This window comes from Microtus pennsylvanicus, chromosome 22 (assembly GCF_037038515.1).
Source record: "Microtus pennsylvanicus isolate mMicPen1 chromosome 22, mMicPen1.hap1, whole genome shotgun sequence".
In the NCBI taxonomy this organism is placed as follows: Eukaryota; Metazoa; Chordata; class Mammalia; order Rodentia; family Cricetidae; genus Microtus; species Microtus pennsylvanicus.
In genome coordinates, this window is record NC_134600.1 from 4784654 (window position 1) to 4811331 (window position 26678).

Below are 26678 nucleotides of genomic sequence, written 5' to 3' on the forward strand. Positions count from 1 at the left end.
AGGCTGACCCAGCCTTGAAAACAGATATAGAAATTGACAAATTGACAAAGGCCAACAGTACTTACTGTTTACTGTCGTTTTCAGTGAATTATATGTGATTATTTTTTCATAACAGAACTATTAGCAATGGGATGCTCACCTTGAACCATTGCTGTTACCAGGCTCTCGATGGTTAAGTCCCTGAGCTGGAGTGTAAATGGAGGCGGAGCTAACTTTTCATTTATCGGTATTGAGAGTGACAGGGTGCATGGTGGGACTTCCCACGGCCTAGCTCGAGTTATACAGGTGTAGTAATTACTTCTTAAAAGTCGTCAGCTAGACGAATGATGTTTCCTGTTGAGGCTATAAAGAGTTTTCATTCAGTCTTTGAGCTTTATTTCCTGTTTCCCATCCATGACTCCTGTTGACGCAAATTTGTTGTGGCTACTTTCTGGGCTTTTGGGTGACAGCGTAGAGCTCCTTGCAACTTTCTTGGGTGTCCTGAGTGGCCGAGTGTTGCGTCGTCTTGACCTCCATCCACCCAGCAGCAGCCCTATGCTCCCGCGGCTCCTGTCCATTTGTGGAGCACACAGGCTGCCCAGTGTGAGCTACTGGACGCTGCCCACATGTCTCCCAGCTTTCTGTTGAGCTTGCTTTCTGTAAGCCATTCTTCAGCTTGGCTGCATTTTGGAGTCATCTGGAGAGCTGCAGAAAACATGTAGGCCTGGATCCTTCCCCCACAGATTCTGATGTCATGGTTTGGGCAGTGGCTTGCACTTTGGAATTTTTTAAAGTTCCCTCAGAGACTCTGACATGCCCTCAAGATCGAGTGCTTAGGATTCTCCTTTATTTCCTGGATTTTGTAAGGCTGAGTTTATTTGTTTTTTTTCATGACTTAACTTTTAGCTCTTTGAAGGAAAGGTTTATAACTCTGCAGACAAGCCTCTAAGACTGGTCAGGAGCCGGTCTTGTGACTATCCATCCCTGAAGCTCTAACATGTTTGCCTATGTGTTGAGGATGTATTTCCATAACATGAACAGCCAGCACACAGAGGACTTCTGGTGATCGACACTGCACAGGGTCATGCATGCACAAACCTATCTTAGCCACAGGAATTAGCTGATCTCTCACGCAAACTCAGGAGCTCTCCTGTCCAGGGGCTGTAGAGAGCATCCCTGACTGTCGCATCCAATCAATATTCACAAAGCATCCTGTGTCCCTGACTAACAACGTCACTGTCCCCATGCACACTGCTTTTAGCATCCAATAGACCTTGTCAAATCCCAAATTCCTGTTCCTGGTGTAGGATTTGGGCATTGAAGCTGCTTCCTCGTTTTCTTCCGTCAGAGTGATGATGGAGACCTTAATGGCCCCTTCAGAGGCTCTGTGTGAGGACTTCTCAAGACTCCCCTTATGGAAAGTGCCGCAATATCCCCAGCGGATAGCAGGTGCTTATCCGACAACAGCTATCATTACTATTAAGAAACGCTGTTATCATCAGAGCTCCCCATCCCCCCCCACTTTGCTTTTCTGCTGGTGCTAATTTGTATTTCGCATGCGCGGGGTTCCTCTGAGTCACCCACACTCCTGACTAGTTCTTATCCCCTCAGGCCTCAGTTGCTGTCTAAACTCCTAACTGCTTCTCCGCCCTTCCGTCCTCCTTCCTCTTTTCCACCCTACATCTGCCCTCTGCCCTCCCTCCGCTGAGAATTTCTCTAACCAAATCCCACTTTGGCATTCTTCCCCTTTCCTTTCCTCAGTGGTCTATAAAGGAGCCCTGCCCCCTATTCCCTAACACCAGCGGCAGGATTTTTAAATCTCTCTTCTAACTGACTTCAGCCCTTGTCTCTCTGGTATGCCCTCCATAGCATCTGAACACACATTCAGTATCTAGTCCCATTCTTCCTGCCGTGAACGGGCATAAAATTCAGAGTCTTTTCTAGCCACAAGTTTAGTGGTACTGAATCTTCTCATTGTAGTGACCAAATACCAGACATTAAAAACCTTAAGACAGGGAAGGTTTATTCGGGCTTATAATTAGAGGGGATACAGTACCGCTGGGTCAAGGAAGACGTGGTGGCAGGGGCAGGTGGTGGCTGCTTTTATTGATTGCATCCTCAGTCAAAAGCCGAGAGATGGATCTCAGCTACGAAGCCCTCTTTCTCCACTGCTAGACCCCAGCCCCTGAAATGGTGCCACTCACATTTAGGGTGGGTCCCCCTACCTCAATTAACCAGAGCTAGAAATTCCATCGCTGGCTTGCCCAGAGGTTTGTCTCCATGGTGACTGTAGATCCTATCTGCTTGGCAACTAACCACTTAGGCTCCAATTAAGCTCCTCCCTGAGGTCTTTTCCATTTTGATCCCTACACACACACACACACACACACACACATACACTACTGCTCTGTGACATCACCATTATCTCCTATACCACTGGTCTCAAAGGCAAACGCCTAGGCAATCAGATAGCCCGTGCCCCTGAGTGGATCCAAGGAAGTGGAGTCTGAGGAAGCAGCCTCCTCAAGGAGGCTCAAGCCAGTTGTAAAATTTCTCCTAACTTTCAAGAGAAAAACATGTGTTTCTTTACCTTGAAATTGCCTCATTTTTAAATGCTGGCGATGAATCTAGTCATCTAGTCTTATTTATTTATTTGTTTGTTTATTTATTTATTTATTTTAATGTAGGAGGCAAACAAAGTAGACATTCGAGACTGGATATAGCCCCAGGGCTATAGTTTTTGTCTCCTCTGTTTTAGGGTTTGTATCCCTTCTAGTTTAAGACCTAATTATTTAATATGTTTTATTTCTGTCTTCTCAACCAGGACATCCATTGTTGACTATAACGCAAGACTAGCAATAACAATAAATAGCCATCCTAGCTACCTCATTTGTTAAAGAAATTTCTGCTAAGCAGGATGGCTCAGGCCTGTAATTGAAGCCTATATAATTGAGGCACAGGCAGGAGGATGGAAAATTCGAGGCCAGTCTAGGCTAACTAACAAGCTTCTGTCTCAACAGAACAAATAACAACACACACACAACACATCAAATAAAAAAATCTCATGGAACTCGAATGCTGTGTAAGGAGCGAGATAGTAATTTGTTTCTGCTTTCTTTCACTGAGTTGGGAAATATTTCATGGAAGCAGCCGGTGTTTATTTCATGCGTCCGTGCCCGATTCCCCTGGTCATCGCCAGTCCAGCATTCCAACATGTAACCTAATCCCCTGGGACACACGGATTTTTCTGTGGAAAGAGGAAGAAACCATGTCGTATTTACACCTTATTAATAATACTTTATTAATAACGAATGGCGTATTTTTCATCTATAGCTATTTGCAGTACTCGACACATTGGAAATACAGTAACTACTAATACTGCTTATTCTTCGTGCAGCTCCAAGATATACATTCCTCCCACAACTCTGTTTTTAGATTAATCTCTTATCCTACAACATAAAATAAGTGTAATTGTATTTCTAAGATTGTTCTTAAATATACTGCATATTTAAAAACACTTTCGCCAGGCTCCGTGCGACTTCCTTTAGAGCTTCCATGATATTGTTTCTTCTGCAAGCAAAGATAATCTGTCCTGACTAGTTATCCTTAGACATGAATAACTCTTTGACTCATTCTGGTTTGGATGAAAAGGGGGAACATATCTGAGAAACAGTGAGCGTATTTGGCTGTTTAACCGAGATCTTCATTCTCAGTCAAAAAGCAACCAAGGAGAATTTCCCCTAAAACCTTCCTTAAGCTCTGCTAAGGCCTTCACCGTTGGAGAGGGTGGAGGAGGGGTGATGTCTCGGTTTTCTTTGCTAACTCGTGGCAGTTTTTCGCGGTATTGGGACGATGCTGGCACAGAGCGTGGATCCAGCTTGTCCTCCTTTGGTTGCTACAGGTACTCAGCGTGCCAATGCCCGGGCTCCAGCCCCTTACAAGAGAGATTTTGAAGCCAAACTGAGGAACTTTTACAGGAAGTTAGAAACGAAAGGATATGGACAAGGCCCGGGGAAATTAAAGTAAGTAGAAATGACGCAAACCACGTGGTTTAGAGGTGATGGATGGGTAGGAGCAGTGGTGAGTTTGAAAAACTGGGCGTCGCATGAGTCTATTTTCGTGGGCATGATTCTTTCAGAAATTGTAAATTACACTCTAATGATATAAAATGTTCAGGAATTAAACACTAGTAAGCTTGTGGTTTTCAATCAGGCTAGGCCTGTGTAAAACAATACGCAAAATTCAAAATTGATGACTTTTTTCTCTCTCTCTGCTGGCCTATCTGATATTCGTGAGATGTGTCATTATCACAGTGTTTTATGCCACATGTTACGAGTTCCAGGTCAGCATGAGCACAGGATAATAACCAGCCCTATTCGTTCTGTGCAACAAATCTCACTTGAACAACAGAACCTGTCGTGAACGCTGTGCCTGCCTCTTTAGCCACCTCCCTTGCTTGTCCAGAGATCTTCTCATCCCTGTGTGCCTCTTTCCCGTCTTCCTACCTCTGTGTCCCCACTTGAGCTCACTGTCCCACCTGTGAGAAGATAGGAAGATAGGGGAGGGACGGTCACCTTGTACCCTGAGAGTCCAGGGGAAGTCCAGCCCCCATGCTCACTGCCCCAGGCACAGGAATGTTGGCTTGGTCCATTCCACTTTCATGGACCTCCAAACACATTGGCGTAACCCCGACTCCATATCTCTCTGAACTGCTTCTATCATATTTGAATTGCCAAGATCTTCATAACTTCAGGCTCCCTGTCATGTCCCCGTTGCTCTTGACATTAAGGGTAATTTGATGCGTGCAGAAGACGGCTTCAGTTGTCATCATCACAGGAGATTGTCACAAGCTTCACCTATTTTTCTCTACCCCTTAGGAAGTCTCAAGGTTCACAAAATATTTAAAATCCAGTATAATTGTAAACTCTTTTGCTTTGCAGCACGCACACACACACACACACACACACACACACGCACGCACACACACACACACACACGCACGCACACACACGCGCACACACGCACACACACACACGCATGCACACACACACGCGCGCACACACACACACACACGCACACACGCACACACGCACACACACACACACCACACACACCCTCCTGGTTCTCACTGGGCATGAGTAATTGAATTCCATGCTTAGGTGCATTCCAGACCTTAAAAATTACCTCATAGTGTTGTTCTTTCTTTAGTAAGATATCTCTGTCTCTCCCTGTCTCCCTCTCCCTTCCCTATCCCCCCGCCATGTGTGTGTGTGTGTGTATGTGTGTGTGTGTGTGTGTGTTATGACCACTTCCCTTCTGGGATCCATGTCTTGGCCACTCAGAAAGGACCCATAGATTTTTTTCACAGGTCACGGGTTTTACCCATGATGCTCTCCAGTAACTTTTGCTCTTGCTGTGAAAGAGTTAAAGCCAGATGTGTACCCAAGTGCAGATGGCAAGGGCATTAAAGCAGCTTCCCTCCTCGCCTCGTTGATTGTGGCAAACAGAAATCATAAGGCAAGAAAGATAAGGCACAGGAAGTAATCTCTTAATGCACTTTTCCAATCGCCTCTCCGCGGACAGGTTAATCATCCGAAGGGACCACTTGTTAGAAGATGCTTTTAACCAGATTATGGGCTACTCCAGAAAAGACCTGCAGAGGAATAAGCTGTACGTCACCTTCGTTGGGGAAGAAGGGTAAGTAGAACAGAGAAGTGGTCTATGCAACCCAGGCTGTGGCTACAGAGCGGATGTTTCTCCGCATCTGTGGTTCCCAAAACAGGAAGTCCTTCTGGCAGGAAGTGTTGGTCTCACATGCTTAAACATTTTGTCCTTTTTTTTTTTTCTCCACTTCCCCTGGTTTTTAAATCATTTGACATAGATTTTTTTTTAATTAAAATAACTGTTACCTGTAATTCATTGTTTCAGTTAGAAGGCCAGTGTGGTTGTTTTTCTTTTATCTCTCCCATCTTTTTTGAAGGGGAAAAGTGGAACTTTGAGGGGGAGGGAACAGGAACTATAGTTTACATCTTGTTTTCCACCCCGGTGCGCTGCGTAGAATGTGTGTCACCTGTTAAATAAGCCCCCTAGTTCAGACCCATCCTGCTGCTCTGCCCGGAAGTGCCCACAGCAATTGCACCAATGCCTTTGCTCTGTTTTCCCCACCCCCAGTTCTCTTCCCTTGGAAGGGCAGCATACCTCCCCATAGAACCTCTTGTAAACAAACCATGCAACCTGACTCCTCCACGAGTGTGCTCATCTAGATAAGGGTTGGGAAACAAAGGCCTGGGGCTCCCACACTTGAGTCTGCTGCAACCCAGGTAGACATAGCCTTTGTTAATAGACTGAAGCTTACATCCCTCCCAGGCCCCTCCTTCTTCCAACCTCAGGACTCAGTGCTTGCTTTGTAGCTTGTAGCTACTAGACACAATCTAAAAAGGTCATGCCCAGCCTTAATACATGGGGAGGTGCCCAGTCTCACTGCAACTTGATATGCCGTATTTTATTGATACTCCCGGGAGACCTGCCCTTTCCTGGATAGAGACGGAAGAGGAGGGGATTGGAAAGTGGGGGGTGCGAATTGGGACGGGAGGATGGAGGTGGGGAGCCTGCCACCAGGAAGTAAAATAAATAGATGAATAGTTTTTAAAATGCCACACAGTTATCCAAACTCTGGCTGTGTTCTGTTTGGCACTGTTGGCTTGGGTATTTGCTTGTTGAGCAGTGCTGAGGAGCTTGGAGCCTTGCAGATGAGCTACACCCGCTCTCTGAGGTATCCCTAGCCTTGTCTAGATTTTATTTTGAGAGAGGGTCTTATCAAAACACACAAGCTGGCCTTGACTTAGTCCATAGCCCAGTGAGATCTCGACTGCCTTGTAACTGGGCTTCCAGGCCCATGCTACCAAGCCCAGTAGTGCAGATCACTTTAAAAAACACCCCATTGAGTCTTACCCTGTAGTGAAGAAGGTTAAGGAGCCATAGTAGTGATAGCCAACAACTTCCCTCCTCCCCCAAGTCCCGTATGTGGTAAATGGAGGTTCAAAGTGCATCATGACCGAACCTGTCCATGGAACTAGAGAAAGCAAAACGAAGCCCCAAGCCCAAGCCTTAAGTCTTTCTTCTGATACCCTTGGACCAGACTGGGATTTAAGAAACACTCCTTATCTTCAGTCTGCCCGTGTCCCGTTCCCCCCCCCCTTGGAATGCATTTTAGCGTTCCAGATAGTGACTGAACGCATGAAGTTCGGGCTTCAGCCTACCTGAGACTTCAGCCTTCCGTGACTAATGTTGTGAGTGCCCTTGGAACCCGTGTTAGTCTGTTTAAAGATGCAGGTGCACGGCTGAAGACGGAGGCAAGTGGTGTTAGCCTCCTCCCTGGTATGCAAGAGATGCCAGGCATTTCCTCACAGGATGAGTCTGGTTTAGGCGAGAATATTTTCTTCTCCCCGAACTCCAGCTGCCTTCTTTTATTATTAAACCACAGACTGTTTTTTTTTTTTTTTTTGATACACGATCTTGCTATGTTGGTCAGATTGGCCTTGAACATTCAAGCAGAAGTGGCCTCAGCCTCCAAAGAGCTCGGAGCCGGGCCCACAGATGTCCGTCAACACTTCTGGCTTAGGCCGCCGTTTGTGAGGATCTCAGGCATACACTTCAAAAGCCCTAGTGAACGTGTTTGGCTTGAACAGATATCTGTCAGGTGTGATCATCCTGAGTGGTCCCTACCATGTTCTGAACCGATGATCTCGGTTCCAAGCAGAGCTAGATTCCTTTCTGTGTGATGCCCAAGTGCTTCCTGCCCCTGTCCCTTGACTACTTCCTATGACATCAGAGGGAAGACAGAGAGAGGATGCTTCGGGGGTGGTCTCAGTTGTCAACAACAATCCCTTAATCTGCTCCCTCTCTGCATGGTGTTGACTCTGAGTTTCTGGACTCAGGCTCTATCATGAAAGTAGCCTTTAGATAGGATGGAAGATGCAGGTCCTGTATTCCAGTGAGGGTGCTGAGAATACATCGGCTGGCTTTGAAAAATGAAAACAGAAACCTCAAAACTACATGAAAGTTAAAAAATGAAAAGGCTTTTCAAAGAACATCGCATTAAAACATATTTCTCTCTGGGTTATAAAAAATGTTCACGTTTTCCCATTGTATTTTGGAAATGGAACTTTTCTGTTTCTCCAGATTCAGTGCTGTCACATTATTTAATTATTTTTTTAAGATTCTTTGAGTTTAAGCCTACTCTTTGGCATTTAAAAACATGTCTGTTGTTCAGACATTGGGTTTCTAGTTTTTCTTCAGTGCCATGTGTTGACTCTAGGCCCAGGACAAGAAGTGCATACAAGATGGAGCCTGAAGGGCCTCCCAGTGCCTTCCATAAAGTAGGGAAGTTTGTCAACAGCTCAAAACCACAGGGCCCAGGAGCCAACAAAGTCCCCAGTGATCAAAATGGGAATAATTTCAATTACAAAATGAATAAATAAAGGAATATTGAACTCTCATTCCAAGCCATTGGATATATGATCAAATGGGGAAACAGGTAGGAGAAAGGAGACTCTCTCCGAATAACTCAGGAGAATTTCATAAGTGTGGCTTGGATAGTGACTGTTTCCCAAATAACGCAGGAAGGGTAAGGGGGCAGAGAAGCGAGTTGGTTTTGTTGAAGCCTGGCAAGCGTTGTCTCAGCCGTCAGTCATGTTGACGGCGTGTTCATCACATGAGAACAACACTTAACCCAAACCCATAATCACAGTCCGTCTGCAGGAAAAACACGGGACAGTTCCCAGCTGAGGGACATGGTAAGAACCTCTCACCAGTCTTCTCAGAGATCATGGAGGACACTGAACAAGCGGAAGAGCTTGCAAGATCGCTAGAGTCAAGAAGAGACTTGATTAAATGTAACGCTGCCTCCTAGATGAAATTGCAGAGATAGCAGGGGGAAGTGAACGGAATCTGGATAAAGTCTGCGTTGTGTCCACAGTTACACATCCGCATTGGCTCGTGAATATGACGGTTGATGACAGTCCCTGGACCAGGCGTTGTGAAAGAGTTTATTTCCCCGGCAATGGAGCCCCGAGTCACAGATCTGCCGGCCCAGGTTTCGAGGTCTGAGTAGGCTGAGAGACAGCGTGGCCTGAAGTGTGGAGAAAAGCTAAGTGAAAACAGGGTCCATTCCCTGCGCAACCACCCTCTCCACAGGCCTCAGGCTGAGGAAAAGCTTACCATCCGTGTAATCAAAAATTATCAAATAAGGCACACTGCTGAGGTCCAAGTGAACAGTTGATAGGTTCAGCTAGCTTGAGACACACAAACATGGCTCCAAGTTCCTGAAAAACAACTTAGGCAACCGTTGCCTCTGGGGCATTGTCTGTCAGCAGAGAGGATGGTGGGAGCATACCGGACTAGTCGGTGATAGGTCTGGTGAAGCTAGAGGCCTTATCTAGAGTTCCCATCAGATGTATTGATGAGGAACGTTCTATACTGAGTAGAGATATTCATAAAGGCTATGCAAGAGCACTTTGCCCTGTCTTTTCTTATAATCCAAAGAAATTCTAAAATAATAGGTTTGACAAATGAGAGCATTGGGTCAGGATTTGGAGAGGTTTAGCCAATGTTTCCTTTTTGAGTTTTCCAGTTGCCTTACTGTTAGAGGCTGACTTCCCTGGGATTATTTTCAGTAGAGGCCTCTGTCATCGGAGTTAATTTTTGAGAAGTCTAAATTAATACTAATACTGGCATTCAAAGAGTATTATTTTGTGTCAACTTTATGCTAGCCGTGAGGGATCAATACTTTGCGGTTTTTGTGGCTACTATCTCAGTGATATTTCTAATCTGACAACAGTCAGTCTGGCCTTGCCAAAGCATGAAGGATAGTGAATTTACTTTTAATAACAATGCATGTACCTGTCTTCCATAAAGGCATGGATTAGCCACTTCCCAGAAGCAATAGCTATGCCTCATGCTGTATATTCACATATAGCTGAAACACAATATATAGATTGTTCCAGAAGTAATGGATCTCTAGGATAATACAGATGCTATTTGACATTCAGTTTCAAAACCACAGACATCCTCCTCAGGCCTATAAATGTAGATGCATTCGAATAAAAATAAGTTTATTTTTTTTTTCCTGAAGCGATTCTTTGTGCTAGCCTTGGCTTTTTACACAATGTAGATAGGTTCTAAGCGCTGTCTCATGGTTTAGTCAGGCCAGAGCTGGGAGCTGTGTTCCAGGCACGGAATCTCTACCGAGCTCAGTATGGTTATGTTGTCTCAAAGTTAGGGCAGGGGAGGACCTCTGTGGCAGAATTACCAAAACCAGCCACCCTGCTCAAAGGTGAGGAGAAATGGTTTGTTGCCCATTTCTGAGGAGCTCTGGTCAGACTGGGAGTTGCTTATGGGATGGAGGAAAACAGTTCTTCCTTGGTGTGTTGTTTTTGCTCATTTAAAGTCCTAGCAACCAAAGCTCACATGGTATCAGAGTTCAGGGAGAACCTGATAAGGCATTCAGGCCATGACCTAAGTCCTAGCACTCCCAGGTAAAGAAATAATGTCCTAGACAGCTCTGATGCTGGCTCTATGATTGGGCCACCTCTTGTCTGCTCCTTGACAACTCTGTAAAGGGCACCTTTATTGAAGAAAGAATGTACCACGTGCTGTCAAGATGACATCAGTCTTCAGTCTTGCCAGCCCCATGTAGACTAGGAAGGAGCATTTGCAAATGCTTTTCCTTTGGGGACCTATGTTTAGTATCTTTCTGTATTCCCCTGGGATAAGGACATAAAAATAATCACGAGATGGGAATGACTTGAGATGGTTTTCTTGGCCCCTTACGGTTTATCAATGAACCAGTTGCCTTCATATATCACCAAACTGGGGTCTGAGCCGCCCAGCTATAGGCTGAACTCGCGGTTGCTGCTTGCTCTCTTCAAAGAGGGATCCACATCATTCGAATCATACTAACCTGCCAAAGAAGGATGCTCTGTAGCCGCACCCTGGCTAGGTACCACCAAGTGTAACCTTTTCCTATGAGACTTCCGTCCTCTGCTCCAGTCCTTGTTTAGTGGCTCAAGACCTGATGCTTCATTGTTCTCAATCTCTGTGGCTGAATCAGAAGGTACCCAGCCCACGTGCGCCTGGACAAACTTTTGAGAAAAGAGAGTTTGACCTCCGGAGGCTACCATATTCTCTCTCACTTTTCAGTTTGTTCCCATCGGAGCGTTTTGGCTTGGATTATTTTTAGTTGAAACAGAAAGAACGGGAGAATAAAATTAACTATTTTAACACCTGTCAAATGCTGCTAATAACGCATGTGGTGTGCCAGGCCAGCAGTGTGATGCTGGGAGAAATGCCTTGTCAGCAGGCAGGGCCCAGGACACCGTGGTCACCCCACTGACATCTCTGCTTACTCAGAAATGCCCTCCAATGCAGCTGTTATGTGGCTACACGCCCGTTGTCCGGAGTTTCTGTACTTCCTTGCCAAGCCTTTGGCTGTGGAACCAACCTAACTGGCAAAACAGGAATGTGGCAAACGATCCCCGTGGTATGAGTCACGTTAACTATTTATATGGAAGAGGTGTTGGAGGAGCTGCATGCCCACATGCCCTGCTGGGACATGTTTCCTTGAGTTTGCTAGATGGCGAGAGCAATCGCAGCCCGCAGCGGACTCACCCCTAAATACGCAGTTCTACATTCGGAGTTACAACCAAATTAAAGTCGTAGGCTTCTCTTGCCTTTGGATTGACTCTATTCATGGCTCAAGAGTTAAGAAAAAAAAAAAGGAAGATAAAAAGTAAAGTTTCCCAGTTAACACGCATTTCCTACTAAGGAGCTGTCAGTTTTCTTCCCTTCTGAGTTTTGCTTTTCAACTTAACGCCTCAGAGAAAATGTGTTTGTCTTCAGCCGCAAGAGGAACTAATCAATAAGGTCATTGTTGTCTTAACAAACTTCACCATGTTAGAAGATGTTACACCGTGACCGTCCCAAGCCAGCTTACCTGTGTGGCGGTAGTTTTGGATTGAGTCGTCTCTTAGGGATCGACTCAGTTTGCGCCTGGCATTGAACTCATGTCCCACGGCCCCGGCCCCTTGGCAAACTGGCTCACAGTTATTCACACTGCCAATGCCAAGCAACGATATAAGGGATGCTGATTTCCTTTGGGGAGCATCAGGGAGCTGTAGTCGCAATTCGGCAAATGTGCGTTGAGCTCCTACAGAATATCATTCTGCAAGCATGGGTGTCTTAGTTAGGGTTACCATTTCTGTGAAGAAACACTGTAACCAAAACAACAACAAAACAAAAAAACAAGTTGGAGAGGAAAGGGTTTATCTGGCTTATGCTTCCACATCACTGTTCATCAGTACAGGAATCAAGACAGGAATTCAAACAGGACAGGAAGCTGGAGGCAGGAGCTGATGCAGAGGTTATAGAGGGGTGCTGTTTGCTGGCTTACTCCCCAGCGCTTGCTCAGCCTGATTCCTCGTAGAGCCCAGAACCACGAGCCCAGGGCTGACACAACCCACACCCACGAAGGGCTGTGCCCGCCCCTCTCCAACGCTAATTAGGAAAATGCCCTACAGGCTTGCCTACAGCCGGATCTTTCGGAGGCATTTTCTTAATTGAGCTTCCCTCCTCTCAGATGACTTTAGCTTGGGGTCGGATTGACGTAAAACTATCCAGCGCAAAGAGTAAGACACGCTCACCTGCGCCCAGTGAGGTCAAAGTCTCAACTTATGTACAGGGGAAGCAGACACACAGGGGTCATTAGAATGTACTCTGGTAACTGCAGTATTATTGAAATGTTCGGAGTTAAATCTTAGGGACCACCCCGTAATTTTTAATGGAAAATCCACAGTAGAGTCAAGTTTGCCTAGTACAGTCGTCTCAAAGCAGGCTCACTCTACCGCTGGTCTGTGACCCTAGTGTCCTGCAGGCCTCTACAAGGCAAAAAGCCCAGCAGAGGAGTGACCACAGCCAGTCAGTGTTTATGTCTCCTTGGAGAGTCTCCCTGAAGATTTATAGTAAGCTAGATGTTTTAAGAATGCGTCTCCCTCCCCCCCCTGTTTTTTGTAACAGCAGCAGTTGGCAAAACTTGTCCATAAAGAGACAGATAGTAAACATCTTTAGACTTTGCCCACTGTGCGTTCTCTGAGGCACGTACACCTCCACATCTTATCAGGGCACAGCTACAGGCTACACGCACGTCAATGCGGTCGGCGCATTTCAGTATAGCTTCGTTTACCAAACCTGGACTTCGGCAGTCCTGCCCTTAGGACATAGTTAGCCAAGCCCTGCTCTAGAAGCAATATTGTTTTAATCTTGATAGACAGTTAAAACGTACTGAAGGGGCAGGGCACGTGGAATAACCTTAAAGTTGAAATAAGGACACCTGTTTAGGGTTTAACAGCCGGCACGTCTTCACCGTGCTTCTCTGATCCAGCTCACCGGGTTTCTCTGGCCTCTTTCTTCTCTATAAAAAAAAAAAAATGATGAAATTTAACAAAATGTCTTCCTTGATGTCTTTGACAATGGATGTCCTAGCTCTGTTTCTGCTAGGATGAAAAGCCAGTTGGGGAGGAAATGATTGACTTCAGCCTATGAATTACAGTCTGTCTTGCAAGGAAACCAGGGCAGGAACACAAGGCAGGGGCTGAAACGGAAACCATAGAGGAACACTGCTTACTGGCTTGCTTCAAGTCTCACGTTCAACCCTCACACACTGCCTGGACCACCTGCCCAGAGGTGGCCTTGTGGCCTTGGCTGTTCCACATCAATGAGCAGCTAAGAGAATACCACACAGACATGCCTGCAGGCCAATCTGAAGGAGGCACAGTTCTTCGGCTGTGGTAAAGGAAAAGACGTGACTTCCCCAGGTGGGGTAACGTCAACCTGCTTGAGCGAAAGAAAGCGTCCAGACTTCCTTAGCTCCTTCGCCACCCCTCAGGCTTGGGGTCGGTTCCAGGAGACCAGGAAATCCCCACCTGTGCAGTGAGAGAAGGTTGAAGGAGGTGGTCCGCCCAGGGGAGAAAGAAGACACAGGGACTGGAGATCAAGGCATCCAACTATGGCGTCCTGTCAGGAGTAGCTCCTTCAAGACCTAGATGAACACTTAGGCTGGAATGGGCATTTCAGTCTTTGTTGGGAGGTTGTGGGCAAAGAACATGCAAACGGAAGAAGGTAGCTGCTGCTGCTGGCCTTCCTAGAGTACGTGACATGATGGGAGCTATCTGAGTTCTGGGTACCTGTGAGTAACCTCATTGAGGCCTGAAGATGGCCTTCCTAACCTAGGCTGGAGCCACAAGTTGACTTCATTATCAGCAGTTATAATGACAGGGCCACCATGCCTCTGTGGGAAGCCTGACTGGCCCGCAGAGTTGCCAGTACCTACCCATTCCCACTCAATAGGTTGCCGGCAGGTTCCCTGTGGGTCTGAATCTAGGAGCTTGAAGTCTTCACCCATGCGGTTCTGGACAGTTTTAACTGGTGCTTATGCTTCCTCTAATGTATATTAGGAGAAAGTTGAACCCGTACATGGAAATATAAATATTACATAAGACTGGAGTGAAAAAAGTCAGAGTTGATGTACTGAAAAATAGACATGAAGTGAATAATGGCATCTGCAGTCAGAGAAGACAAAAATGGGAAGTTCATATGTGAACAGTTGAAGTCCACACGGTGTAAATTCAGTGATACGATCACTACAGGAAGAGGTCATTTTTATTTTTGGTTACATTTTAATTTTTCCAAATCTTCTGCCTGTAACAGGATTATTTTCTAGTTTATAAAATTCCATCACTGGAAAAGGGTCAGATGATTCCACTTTCATTAAAAAAATGTAGTGGAGGCCAGGCACTCCTGGGGGAGGCAGAGACACTCCTGGGGGAGGCAGAGACACTCCTGGGGGAGGTAGAGACACTCCTGGGGGAGACAGAGACACTCCTGGAGAGACAGAGACACTCCTGGGAGAGGCAGAGACACTCCTGGGGGAGGTAGAGACACTCCTGGGGAAGGCAGAGACACTCCTGGAGAGACAGAGACACTCCTGGGGAGACAGAGACACTCCTGGGAGAGGCAGAGACACTCCTGGGGGAGGTAGAGACACTCCTGGGGAGACAGAGACACTCCTGGAGAGACAGAGACACTCCTGGGGGAGGCAGAGACACTCCTGGGAGAGGCAGAGACACTCCTGGGGGAGGCAGAGACACTCCTGGGGAGACAGAGACACTCCTGGGGAGACAGAGACACTCCTGGAGAGACAGAGACACTCCTGGGGGAGGCAGAGACACTCCTGGGGGAGGTAGAGACACTCCTGGGGAGACAGAGACACTCCTGGGGAGACAGAGACACTCCTGGGGGAGACAGAGACACTCCTGGGAGAGGCAGAGACACTCCTGGAGAGACAGAGACACTCCTGGGGAGACAGAGACACTCCTGGGTCTTTGAGATTCACTGACCACTTATCATAGCCTGTCTGGTGAGCTATAGGCCAGTGAAAGAGCCTGTCTCAAAAAGGTGGGTGTCACCTGTCGCCTGGCCTCTGCGCACACACACACACACACACAGAGCAATAATACCTAAATAACAAGATCTGGAAAGAAATAGAGGTGGTGGGCAAGAGAAAGCAAACAAAAGTCTTGATTGGAGTTGCCGGCTCCCTACCTCACTCCCATTGCTAAATCTTTTTATCAAAAGGCTGATATATTTTATATTTTCCATTTGAAACTTAGCATGTCAAATTGCTTTCTACTTCCTGCTTCTCTTTGCTGCACCCTTCCCACGTGGGCATCCTTGGCCACTTGTCACTCCTCCCACCACGTCCCTCTGGCCCTGAAGCTGTTGCAAGTTAAATGGAGTTCCCAGTGTAGTCCGGGCGCTGGAGGTCTAGGCTGTCCAAGTACCGTACAAGTACCAAGTACAAGTTAGAAACTCTCAGCATCTTCCTTTCCTTGCCTGTGATTCTCCGTGGTGTTTCATAATTTATACTTTCTGCTTGTATCCTCTTATTCCGTGTTTTTTTTTCTCTGACATCCTTAAAAAAGACTTCTTTTTCTTCCCCAATTTAGAAGATTTCCAGAAATATCCGAGGCCTTCATTTGCTCTAAGCGGTGTAACTGCTTCTGTCTGTATGAACGAAACATTCCCATGACACTCCCTTCCCTGTGACCTTGCTATTTTTGTGTGTGTGTGTGTGTGTGTGTGTGTGTGTGTGTGTGTGTGTTTGTATAAGCAATGAGTGTATTGCGTATTGTGTGCCTTGTCAAATGGGGTAGCTAAGGTTTTGGGTATGGGCTGTATAGATGATTAGTTATTTTGAGTCAAGAATACTGAGATCAGAGTTTTTTCATTTTTGTTTGCAGAGTCCTGATATGTAGACAGTCACTGTAATGAGTATTTTTCTAGAAAGCTAAACACTGAAGAAAATATGCCCAACACCTAGAAAGAGTAGAGACTGATTATTCTTATGTAAATTTTTTTTTTTTTACAGGTTGGATTATAGCGGGCCTTCCAGAGAGTTTTTCTTCTTGGTATCCAGAGAACTCTTTAACCCCTATTATGGCTTATTTGAATATTCAGCCAACGACACATACACCGTACAAATAAGTCCCATGTCTGCTTTTGTAGACAATCACCATGAATGGTAAGGGTTTTGTTTCTCTGACAGTTATCCTCAGTTAATTTTCTGGCATGCTAAGCTCCCCCTCCCCCTCCAAAAAAAGCCGCGTTTCTTTAGACGTTTCTCCCTCCTGGATAAAAATTACATTATCAGCTATATATCTCATTTGGTGTTTATTTTTGTTCTCAAACTAAATTACATAGACAGTCGTCTCCCCCCACCCCAGTCAGTAATTGATTCTATTGCATAAGGTCAACTTTAAGTGAGTTGAATAGAATTCAAAAGCTTTATAGCATTGGGGAAATATTACAGGTGATTCGTTTGTTAGCAAGACCCCAAGTCCGGTGGTTCTCGGGCTCCCTCATGCTGCTACCCCTAAACACAGTTCCTCGTGTTGTGGTGACCCCCAACTGTGAAATTATGTCTTTGATGCTTCATGACTGTAATTTTGCTATTGTTATGAATCATAATATAGATATCTGATATGCAACCCCCAAAGGGGTTGTGACCCACAGGTTGAGAACCACTGCCCAGGTCTCTATGGCAGAGGCCAAGCGATTTATCTAACAGCCTGGGCAGATCTGGCCTTGGGGGAGGGGAAGTGGATGTGCTGGGGACCTGAAAAAGACCTGTTTATATTTGTGAGTATGTGTGCATGTGTGTGTGTGAGAGAGAGAGAGAGAGAGAGAGAAAGAGAGAATGAATGTGAGCATGTGTATGTGAGAATATGTCTGTGTGTATGAGACTGTGTGTGTATGAGACTGTGTGTGTGTGTCTGTGTGTGTATGAGACTGTGTGTGTGTCTGTGTGTGTGTATGAGACTTTGTGTGTATGAGACTGTGTGTGTGTGTCTGTGTGTGTATGAGACTGTGTGTGTGTCTGTGTGTGTGTATGAGACTTTGTGTGTATGAGACTGTGTGTGTGTGTCTGTGTGTGTGTATGAGACTGTGTGTGTGTATGAGACTGTGTGTGTGTGTGTGCGCGTCTGTGTGTGCACACGAGCAAGCACACGTACATGGAGAGTGGCCCGGGGGAGCTGCAGATCAAGAGCAGGAATAGGAAGTCCGTACAGCACCCGCTCACGCACCAGCGTGTTCCAGCCTCTTCGAGTCTGGAAGCAGAGATTGCTTAATTTTTCTTAATTTATCACACTAAACCAAGGCAAACAATTTCAAGAATCCCATCTGGAGGTACTTATTCTGAAAAATCCCAAATTACACTCTTTCCAAATGGCCTTACATCTTTTTAAAATCCCTGCATTTGTAGACTTTAAATATTTACATAACCCCTATTAACTTGTTCCCGGTCGCTTTTCGCTGATAGTAACAAAGCAAGGACACAGTGGAAAAGGCTCTCTGAGTCACGAGGTTATTGACGGGTGAAAGGCATTGACTCTGAGGACTCGCTCCTCAAATTCATTTCTTGTTTAGTTACAAATTTGGAGGCCTCCTAACTCTGGCTGTTATAGCTCCGCTCACGTGAGTGGAAATAAAGAGAGGCAAAAGCTGTTAGCTGCTGCCCTCGAAAAGCCTTCCCTACTGAAATGATAGACGCACAGCACTCTGGTAGGCATCAGGCTTGGAAGTGCTGGAAACCAAAAAAAAAAACTTGTGATGGAGAAAACGACCGTGTGCCTCAGGCAGAAAACCCAGCCTTAACAGATCTGTATGATAAAGTTTCCAAGTCGATTCAGAAGAGCGTTCAATTTTGACATTTTGGAGAATGGAATGTCTCATGAGGAAAGCCCCCCCTCCCAAATGTCTGTATGAATGCTTCGTAGGTGATGGTATTTACCTTCAGGAGTGAGGCTTGAACCTCCTCAACCTGAATAAAGGCTTTTCCTCAAAAGGGAATGGCTCGTAGTTTGCATTAGAGAAATCAACTAATATCTATATGCATAAAATGAAGATGACATTTTCTCTTTATCTTTATCAGTATCTCTTGGGATGGTCTGGGGAAATGTTACTGAAAAGCTAAGGGAAATTCATACTGTCGAATGCGGAGTAACTTGGAGTAAGGGTAAGGTGTCGCTAAATACTAGAGGAACAGATCCCCCCGCCCCAAGTAAACCCTGGCCAATGAAGACACACTCTACAGTGCCCAGAACCTCTCTCATAGAGCTGGCAGGCAGGTAATCTTGGACAGAGAGTTGAGATCCATTCTAGGAAGTAAACACAGCTGAGATGCTGCCGAGTTGTGTTCAGCTGCCTCGTGTTTTTCCTTCCCAGGTTCCGGTTCAGTGGGAGGATCCTCGGCCTTGCGCTAATCCACCAGTATCTGTTGGACGCCTTCTTCACGCGACCCTTCTATAAGGCTCTTCTCAGAATGTAAGTGTATGTCTGTGCCTGCATAATCAGCCTCTAAAGCTCAAACGGGCTTTCCTGAAGAGGTTTCGTCGGGGACTCTGCTTATCTGCGCGCTATCCCAAATCGGTGGCTAAATGCATAGTGGTTTAGAGTTAAAAAAGCGAATATGATTTCAAATGTGGCTGTTAGCTTCCGACCCTTTGTTTCTGATGACACACCACGTCTTGGTTTTGTTCGCCCCTGAATATTTGGTTCTCCTCTGTGGCAACACATGTTTCTTTAAAACACCCGTACATCAAACACAGCACTGAGATTCTTGTGGCCTCGATGCCGATTATTAATAGAATGGTGTGGATTAGTCCCCGGTGACTCACAGCCTGTGCCCTTTGTGAAGTGCACATTGTTGTTTGCCGTGTGCACTTCCAACAGCTTGTGCTTGGTCACAAGTTCATTTTCTTTTGTTTAATTTCAGTTTTCCTTTTGGTTTCTCTGCTAGGCGTAGATAATGCCATACTTTCTTTTTTGAGACCTTCCTCTATCAAAACAGCAGTGTACGGGGCAAATGGACTTTTTCTTTGTTTAGGTCTCAATGACCGATAGCAGTCATTGTACAACGTAGAGTAAAAGTGCCCACATATTCTGTGTGTAGTCACTGACGAGACCAAGCAGAAGGCAAGGGTTAGGGAGAGGAAGGTAGGCTTGTATAGATGCCAATTGCAAAGTACTGAAGTACGGAACTGTGGCTGGGAGCTGTCTGGCACATTCTTCCATCAAGCCCATGAACCTCTTGTGAAGTGAAGAAGTCTTGACCTCAAATGAAAACCAACAGAGTGTTTCTCATGAGGCTTTGGCATGCTCAGTAGGAGGACTTTGCTCGTGGGCAACAAGGACCTGCGTCCCTGCTTTTCCCAGGCCCCTCTTGTCACCCCTGCATCTCCTTGTCTTCTTTCATAGGTTTCCTGAAAGCCATACCCACCAATTACATTTGCTCCTAAGTCATTCCGTCCACACGTGCTGTTCCGGCTTCTCTCTCTCTGTGAACACATGGTTGCTATTGATGAGTGCTTCTTCTCATCCCTATCTTCTTCGATCGTTTTTGCTGCTTCTGATGCTAATATTTCAACTCTGGGAAAGCAGAGACGATCAGAAACTAAAAGTTCTCTCTGTTATCCCTGGGTCTTTCCTATCCTGACGCTTGCGACAGTGTTCCTACAAGTCTGTGGGGCCTTTCTTGGGACTTGCCCTTCACCTTGGGGTTTCAGAAGCTTCCATCCCACGCCCAGCTTTCTTCTCTCTAGAGCTGACAGAAGGAAATTCCTCCACTTGCTTCTTCTCCTATGGACCACTGAATCTAACCCCGAGTCTTGCTCTCTTGAGTTACAGGCTCATGGGAACAGTCCTCTGAACAAGAAGTCCTGCTTCTTGGGTGCCTCAGGGGGACTCCAAATCTGCATAGTTAAAGCGGAACTCTTTGTGGGCGTTGAAGTGAAACTTCTTCTTATGTGTCCACCAGACGTTAATGGTCCACACGTTCTTGGTTATTCTGGTTAGACATCGGGAGGGGATCCTAAGCAAGCAGAGCAGATAAAACAGTGTAGGTTTTCAAGTTGTGTTCTTGGTGGTGCTGGGACAAAATGCTTGACCAGAGCAGCTTAAGAGACAATTTGCTTTGCCTTACAGTTTGAGGAATGCCAGGCATCCTGGCAGGGCAGCTGGTAACATTTCATCCTCAGGAAGCAGGTGGTTCTTCTTCTTCTTCTTCTTCTTCTTCTTCTTCTTCTTCTTCTTCTTCTTCTTCTTCTTCTTCTTCTTCTTCTTCTTCTTCTTCTTCTTCTTCTTCTTCCTCTTCTTCTTCCTCTTCTTCTTCCTCTTCTTCTTCCTCTTCTTCTTCTTCTCCTTCTTCTCCTTCTCCTCCTCCTCCTCCTTCTCCTCCTCCTCCTCCTTCTCCTCCTTCTTCTTCTTCCCCTTCCCCTTCCCCCCTCCTCCTCCTCTTTCTTCTTCTCTTTCTCATCTTCCTCCTCCTCCTTCTCCTCCTCCTCCTTACCCTCTACCTCCTTCTCCTCCTCCTCTTTCTCTCTCTACCTCTTCCTCCTCCTCTTTCTTCTTCTTCTTTCTCCTCCTCCTATTCCTTTCTGGAGCCCCAGCCCATAGAATGGTTGGTTCTGCCCACATTTGGATGGCATCTTCCACTACAATTACATTAATCTAGAAAATTCCCCACAGGCATATCCAGAGGCTATCTCCTTGGTGATGCTGCGCCCTGTCAGCTGACACTAGTGCCCTTCACAGCATCCTCCACCTTCTCTGTTCCCAACCCTGGGGTTATTTTCCAAGGACGCGTGGTACTTTTCCCACTGAAATCATGTGACCTCAGAAATCTTCTCAAGTTCATTTCACTGAAAATTGTTGATTGAATCAGGCAACATGGTTGAGGTCTAAGAGCACCTTTAAGAGTTGGCTTGTGACGTGAATGTATTTGCTGTCCTTATTTTAGGTTATCCTCCTTTACCGTCAGTGTGTCTGTCTCCCCAACAAGATCACTTCCTTCCAAGAGCAACCGGTCCCCCAAGCAGTTATTAATATGTGTGGCACACATTCGATACCTAATAAATATCTAAAATAAACCAAACAAGACAGCCCTTGAAGTTGAGCTGGCTGAAGAACAGGAAATTTCAAAACAACTATAGCAAATCAGTTACTACCCCCTAACACCGGGGCATAGAATAGTAATCTAGCTCAAGCAACTGTTGTCGCCACAAAGAGAAAAAGCCCCGGTGGAGTGAAGGACAAGAAACTTTGTTGATTTTTTTTCTCTGGCTTAGTATTGTGAAGGTGGCGGAATAAGAACCATGAGAGAAAGGACGTTAGTTACAGTATCTAGTCTTTTTAAAAAGGCAAGTGAAAAACAAAGATAAAATACAGAGAAATCAGTAAGAGATTTCAAATTGGCGGGACAGTAAGTTTTGATAGGATAGCACAGCAGAAGAGAATATTGGCGCACGTTTTCAGCCTGTGCCGGCGCCAGATCTGGCACTGGCTGCAGATGGCCGTGTATATGACAGCCGTTCTTTGTGCCTCCTGGTTCTATTTTTGGGAGAAGAGATAGGGAAGTGGTTCCCATGGCGTTTTATATACCCAGGATTTAAAAATGTATGTCACAGTTCTGTCTCACTTCGGTAGTGTGACCACCACGCCCTCGGCCATTCCAGGTACCACCCACTACTGAATGGGTTTTGTTCTTGTCACCGGCCTCCGTTCCCAGATTCCCCACGTCCGCGTCTTGCGATTCTGGAGTTTGCCGCTAACTAACGAGGCCTGTGTGCCTGCTTCTTCTTGTCACCCTAGCCTGTGTGACCTGAGCGACCTGGAATACCTGGATGAGGAGTTCCACCAGAGCCTCCAATGGATGAAAGACAACGACATCCATGACATCCTGGACCTCACGTTCACTGTGAACGAAGAGGTGTTTGGACAGGTCTGTTACAGGCTAACGGGAGGTCGCTGGCTGGTGGAAAGCTAGCTCCATGGCTAAGATCAATGCCAGTCTCTTCTCTGTGGCTCATTGGGCGATTGAACCCAGGACTAAACTGTAGTAATCTGGAGTGCAGAGATTATTCTAATGCCAACTACAGTTTAAGGTGTTCTCATGTATAGATTATGAGAAGGATTTATATATTATAAATAATCTTCTTACTTCCAACTCAAATGGATATGGGATATGAGACTATCTAGAGATATCTAGAGATGGGATAATATATCTCACACAGAATACATGTGAATAGTCTCTGTTATCCCTGAGTTGGATATGAAATTATTTAATTTTAATATAAAATTAAGGTCCATTTATTTCCAGCTCAATGGATATGAGATATGAGACTATCTACAGATATGATAATATATCTCACACAGAATACATTTGAATAGTTCCTCCTATCCCTGAGTTGGATATGAAATTATTTAATTTTAATATAAAATTAAGATCCTTGAAAAACTGTAATCAGTTGCTTTGAAACAGAGTATTTTTGAAGAGTGCCTGAAAACAGAGAGCATATTGGTTTTATTTTCAATTTGATGGCAGGGAAGACTAAAAGGTTCCTATCAGGAGCCTTGTATTAGTTCTCCCTGGGCATTGGGACCAGGAGCTATGTATTAGTTCTGGCTGGACATTGGGATTCACCTGGGTTCCCTGTAATCCATGTGCTTTGAAAACTGAGCTCTCAATTTAACATACTCAGGTATGTTTCTGTTTTCCTTGGGTCTATCTTTTACACTGGCTCAATAGGTATAGTTGATTCCAAGCCTTAGATCAGTGGTTCTCAACCTGTGGGTTGTAACCTTTTGGGAGTTGAATGACCCTTCCACAGGGGCCCCCAAGACCATCTGCCTAGCAGATACTTGCATTATAATTCATAACAGTAGCCAAAATGCAGTTATGAAATAGCAATGAAATCATTTTATGCTTAGGGGGTCCCCCAATAACACGGAGAACTGTGTAATAGGGTCGCAGCAGCATCAGGAAGGTTGAGAAGCACAGCCCCAGATGCTTCTCCCTGCTGTGGGATGCACCTGAGGCCGAGAAGGGCTGGGTGCCTGGCCTCAGCTCGTTGGTAGCCGTTAACAATCAAGCGTGCTGCTTTCTGATCAGGTCTTCTTCTTCATAATGGCAGATTACTGAACGAGAGTTAAAACCAGGAGGCGCCAACATCCCGGTCACAGAGAAGAACAAGAAGGAATACATCGAGAGGATGGTGAAGTGGAGGATCGAGAGGGGCGTGGTGCAGCAGACCGAGAGCCTAGTCCGCGGTTTCTACGAGGTGAGGCAGCGGCGGCGGCAGACTCTGCCGTCCCACAGCTCGGCTGCCCGTCCCTTCTACCAGGCTCCCCATAGAGAATATGTTTCTCTTCTCTCTTGACATGTTTGCTCTTGTTCTTTTAATTCAGAAAGTCACATATGTTCTCGTATGTCTCCAAAGTACACAGGTGAAGTTATAAGTTTACCATGCATGTTAGAAGAGATCGCGGAAGTGAGTGGTACCCTGGTCTTAGGTGTACCATTTTAATGGCTTAATGACTACTGATAACTTGGAAGTTATGATTCTTACTCATGCGTAGATACGCACAATCAAATCTCCCGCCTGATATGTGCAGTGATTGCGTGGACAGGCCAGAATTTATCATACGTATTCCATGTAACTTTCTCTGTAAGACCACTGAATCTTTTTCAAAAGGAAAACGACAAACAACTAGATTACTCAGTGGTCAGTTGTGCGACAAAGTCCTCCTATTCTAGAACTCACTGGACACTTGCTTAGCTTCTGAGACCAGAGGAGACCTAGCAGGGTGTTTGGGATATGGTGATCAACCAATACAAGAATTCTCAAGGCTAATCCTACCGACTTTCAACCGATCTGCACAGTAGGACAAGTTTAGCATACTAGTGCCGAGTATAAGTAACCCCTGTCCTCGCGAAACTCCCTGTGTCCTGCACTTCTGATGAGGCTTCCTGATGGCTGACGTGTCCCTAGGCTCCTAAGCCATACCTGTGCCCTTTCTGTTCCGCAGGTGGTAGATGCCAGGCTAGTATCTGTCTTCGATGCGCGAGAGCTGGAGCTGGTCATCGCTGGCACCGCTGAAATAGACCTCAATGACTGGAGAAACAACACTGAATATAGAGGCGGTGAGGTTTGATTCGTGAATGTCTAGATTTAAGTTACAGGGGGTGCCTAGTTCCAGCGCGGGTCTGAGCACAGGGCAAAGGCATTTGCTTTAATCGCTGGTCTGCCGCTGTTTTCTGGGAGACCCTGGGCGAGGTGGGTCCCTTCTGTACCTACTGACTCCATTAGTCAAAACGGGGAAGGACTGTTTCCACCCCTCTGAGGATGTCATAACTCCTAATTGCCGGTGAGGAAATGTGATCATTAGACCTCCAATTAATTATCGGATGACGTCGTTAGTGAGGCATGGGGAGGCTCTAGCCAGCTGGTCCAACCCTACCTGACTGATCTGCATTCTAAACCTCCAAGTGCCACACCCTTTGGGCTTCCTAACCTGCACAGGTGAGGAAGAACAGAGTTCCTTGAACTCTCTGTCAGTGAGCGCTCACAGTTAAAAACCCTAGCAGGAACAAGATAGGGGGTCTCTAAATTCTCATGCCCATCTGCAAGACCCTTCTCAGCTGGAGCTCGATTCTAACTGGAAAGGGAACTGCTGTGGGATCATTTTAAGTGGGGGCTCTTCGGAAGTGGCTCTCTGTAGATCACCGTACAGCTCTGGCTAGTCATTTGGACCAGTGTGAGCGGGTTTGTCCCTTATTAAAAAGCGGAAACCTAAGGGCAGCCTGGAGTTCTGTCAAATAATTTCAAATGAAGAAAGTATGCCTTCCTGGGTGTGCGGTAGTATTAGGGTTTTCTCGGAAAGGTCGTGTTAAATTGGTGGTTCTACCAGCGCTCTTTCTGAAGTCAAACTGTGCAGCAATTTTTCCTGGCTGGACCCATGTAGCATCCCTCTATGATCTTGGTTATTAAAGATGTCTTTGTTAGCTGTATTGGTTTTTTTTCTAATTAAAATGTAATTTCTCTGATATCCCACCTAACTTAAATTTTGTGGTAAATATGATTTCCTCGTTTCACGTTCCCAGGAGATTCTAATAGAATACAGCCATCAAATTAGTCACTTTTGTATTTACACAGTCTAAGACTTTTTTACTTGCTTCATGTGACTAAATCAAGGACCTACTTTAGTGGTAAATCTTCCAGAATGAGACCTTAGAAGAGACCAGATAAAGGACAAGATACTGAGCTGCCATGTTTGCCCAGGGCAGCTAGCTAGTTGGCACTGCACAAAAAAAGGAGTTAGGCTGTGGCTTAGCATCTGTTTCTGCAGCAGCTGTTTGTGGACAACGTCACTCTCCTTTCAAGATAGGCTTAGCAAAAGCAGTGAAGGGTTAGCTCGCAAGGATGGGAAGCGTCAGAGCCCCAGAGCTAATGCACGCACCCATCAGTCTCACTAGCAAAGTCTTTCCAAAGACTGCACCCGATCAAATGCTGTTTACCCTCCACTGAGACTCTTTCTTCTCCAAGGGGAACAGGCACCCTTAATGAGATTTCCTGGTACACTTTACAACGATGGGGCCTTGAGGATGCATTCAGATGAAGGTTGATTTCTACTCACCTTCGTCTCTACTCACGTACAGCCCAGAATTAAATAAAGTAGCTTTCGTAAAACGTGACTACCACTTGATTTGAATCACTATTGACTTGGGAATTCCTGTCAGCCTTCCCTTTGAGCTGGGCTATCCTTTGCTGAGAAGTTAGAACACCCATCAGCACCGCTTTCGCCCAGATCTGTGAGATAGTGTTGGCATTTTATGTTAGAGAATATTGACATGTCCTACAAAAATATAAGGTGATTGTGACGTTTCGTTACATTCTTCTAAAGTATGAACCAAAAGTAAAATTGAGATAATTCATTGAAGAAATGAAAGGTCTCTTTCCTGTTTATTAATAAATAGTGCGAAAATCATTTGGTTTTATTTCTGTTTTAATTCTTTTTGGTGTTGTTGGGGATTGAACTGAAAGCCCTGCCCTTCCTAAGCAAGTGCTTTGCCATTGAGCTTCATGCCCGGTCTCAATAATTTGGTTTTATTATGACCTATGAATAGGATATATAGCTTTTAGGGATGCACGTGGAATTGAAATAGGCAGCTGCAAAAAAAGTGTCCATTTTTCGTAAAAATTGTGTGATTGTTTCTCTTTCATCAGGAAGTCCTGCGAGGGTCTGTTTTC

At 45.7% G+C, this 26678-nt stretch overlaps 1 protein-coding gene across 4 annotated transcripts in view; it reads left to right on the plus strand.

Moving 5' to 3' along the window:
- Hecw2 (HECT, C2 and WW domain containing E3 ubiquitin protein ligase 2) overlaps positions 1–26678 on the plus strand; it is a 301655-nt gene that overhangs the window by 257111 nt on the left and 17866 nt on the right. For all 4 annotated transcript variants that reach the window (XM_075956458.1, XM_075956459.1, XM_075956460.1 and 1 more), the window contains 7 exons: positions 3881–4001; positions 5563–5676; positions 16460–16612; positions 18817–18915; positions 22240–22369; positions 23562–23708; positions 24457–24571. In XM_075956458.1, coding sequence (XP_075812573.1) covers positions 3881–4001; positions 5563–5676; positions 16460–16612; positions 18817–18915; positions 22240–22369; positions 23562–23708; positions 24457–24571 — 879 coding nt within the window. The remainder of the gene's footprint in view (positions 1–3880; positions 4002–5562; positions 5677–16459; positions 16613–18816; positions 18916–22239; positions 22370–23561; positions 23709–24456; positions 24572–26678) is intronic.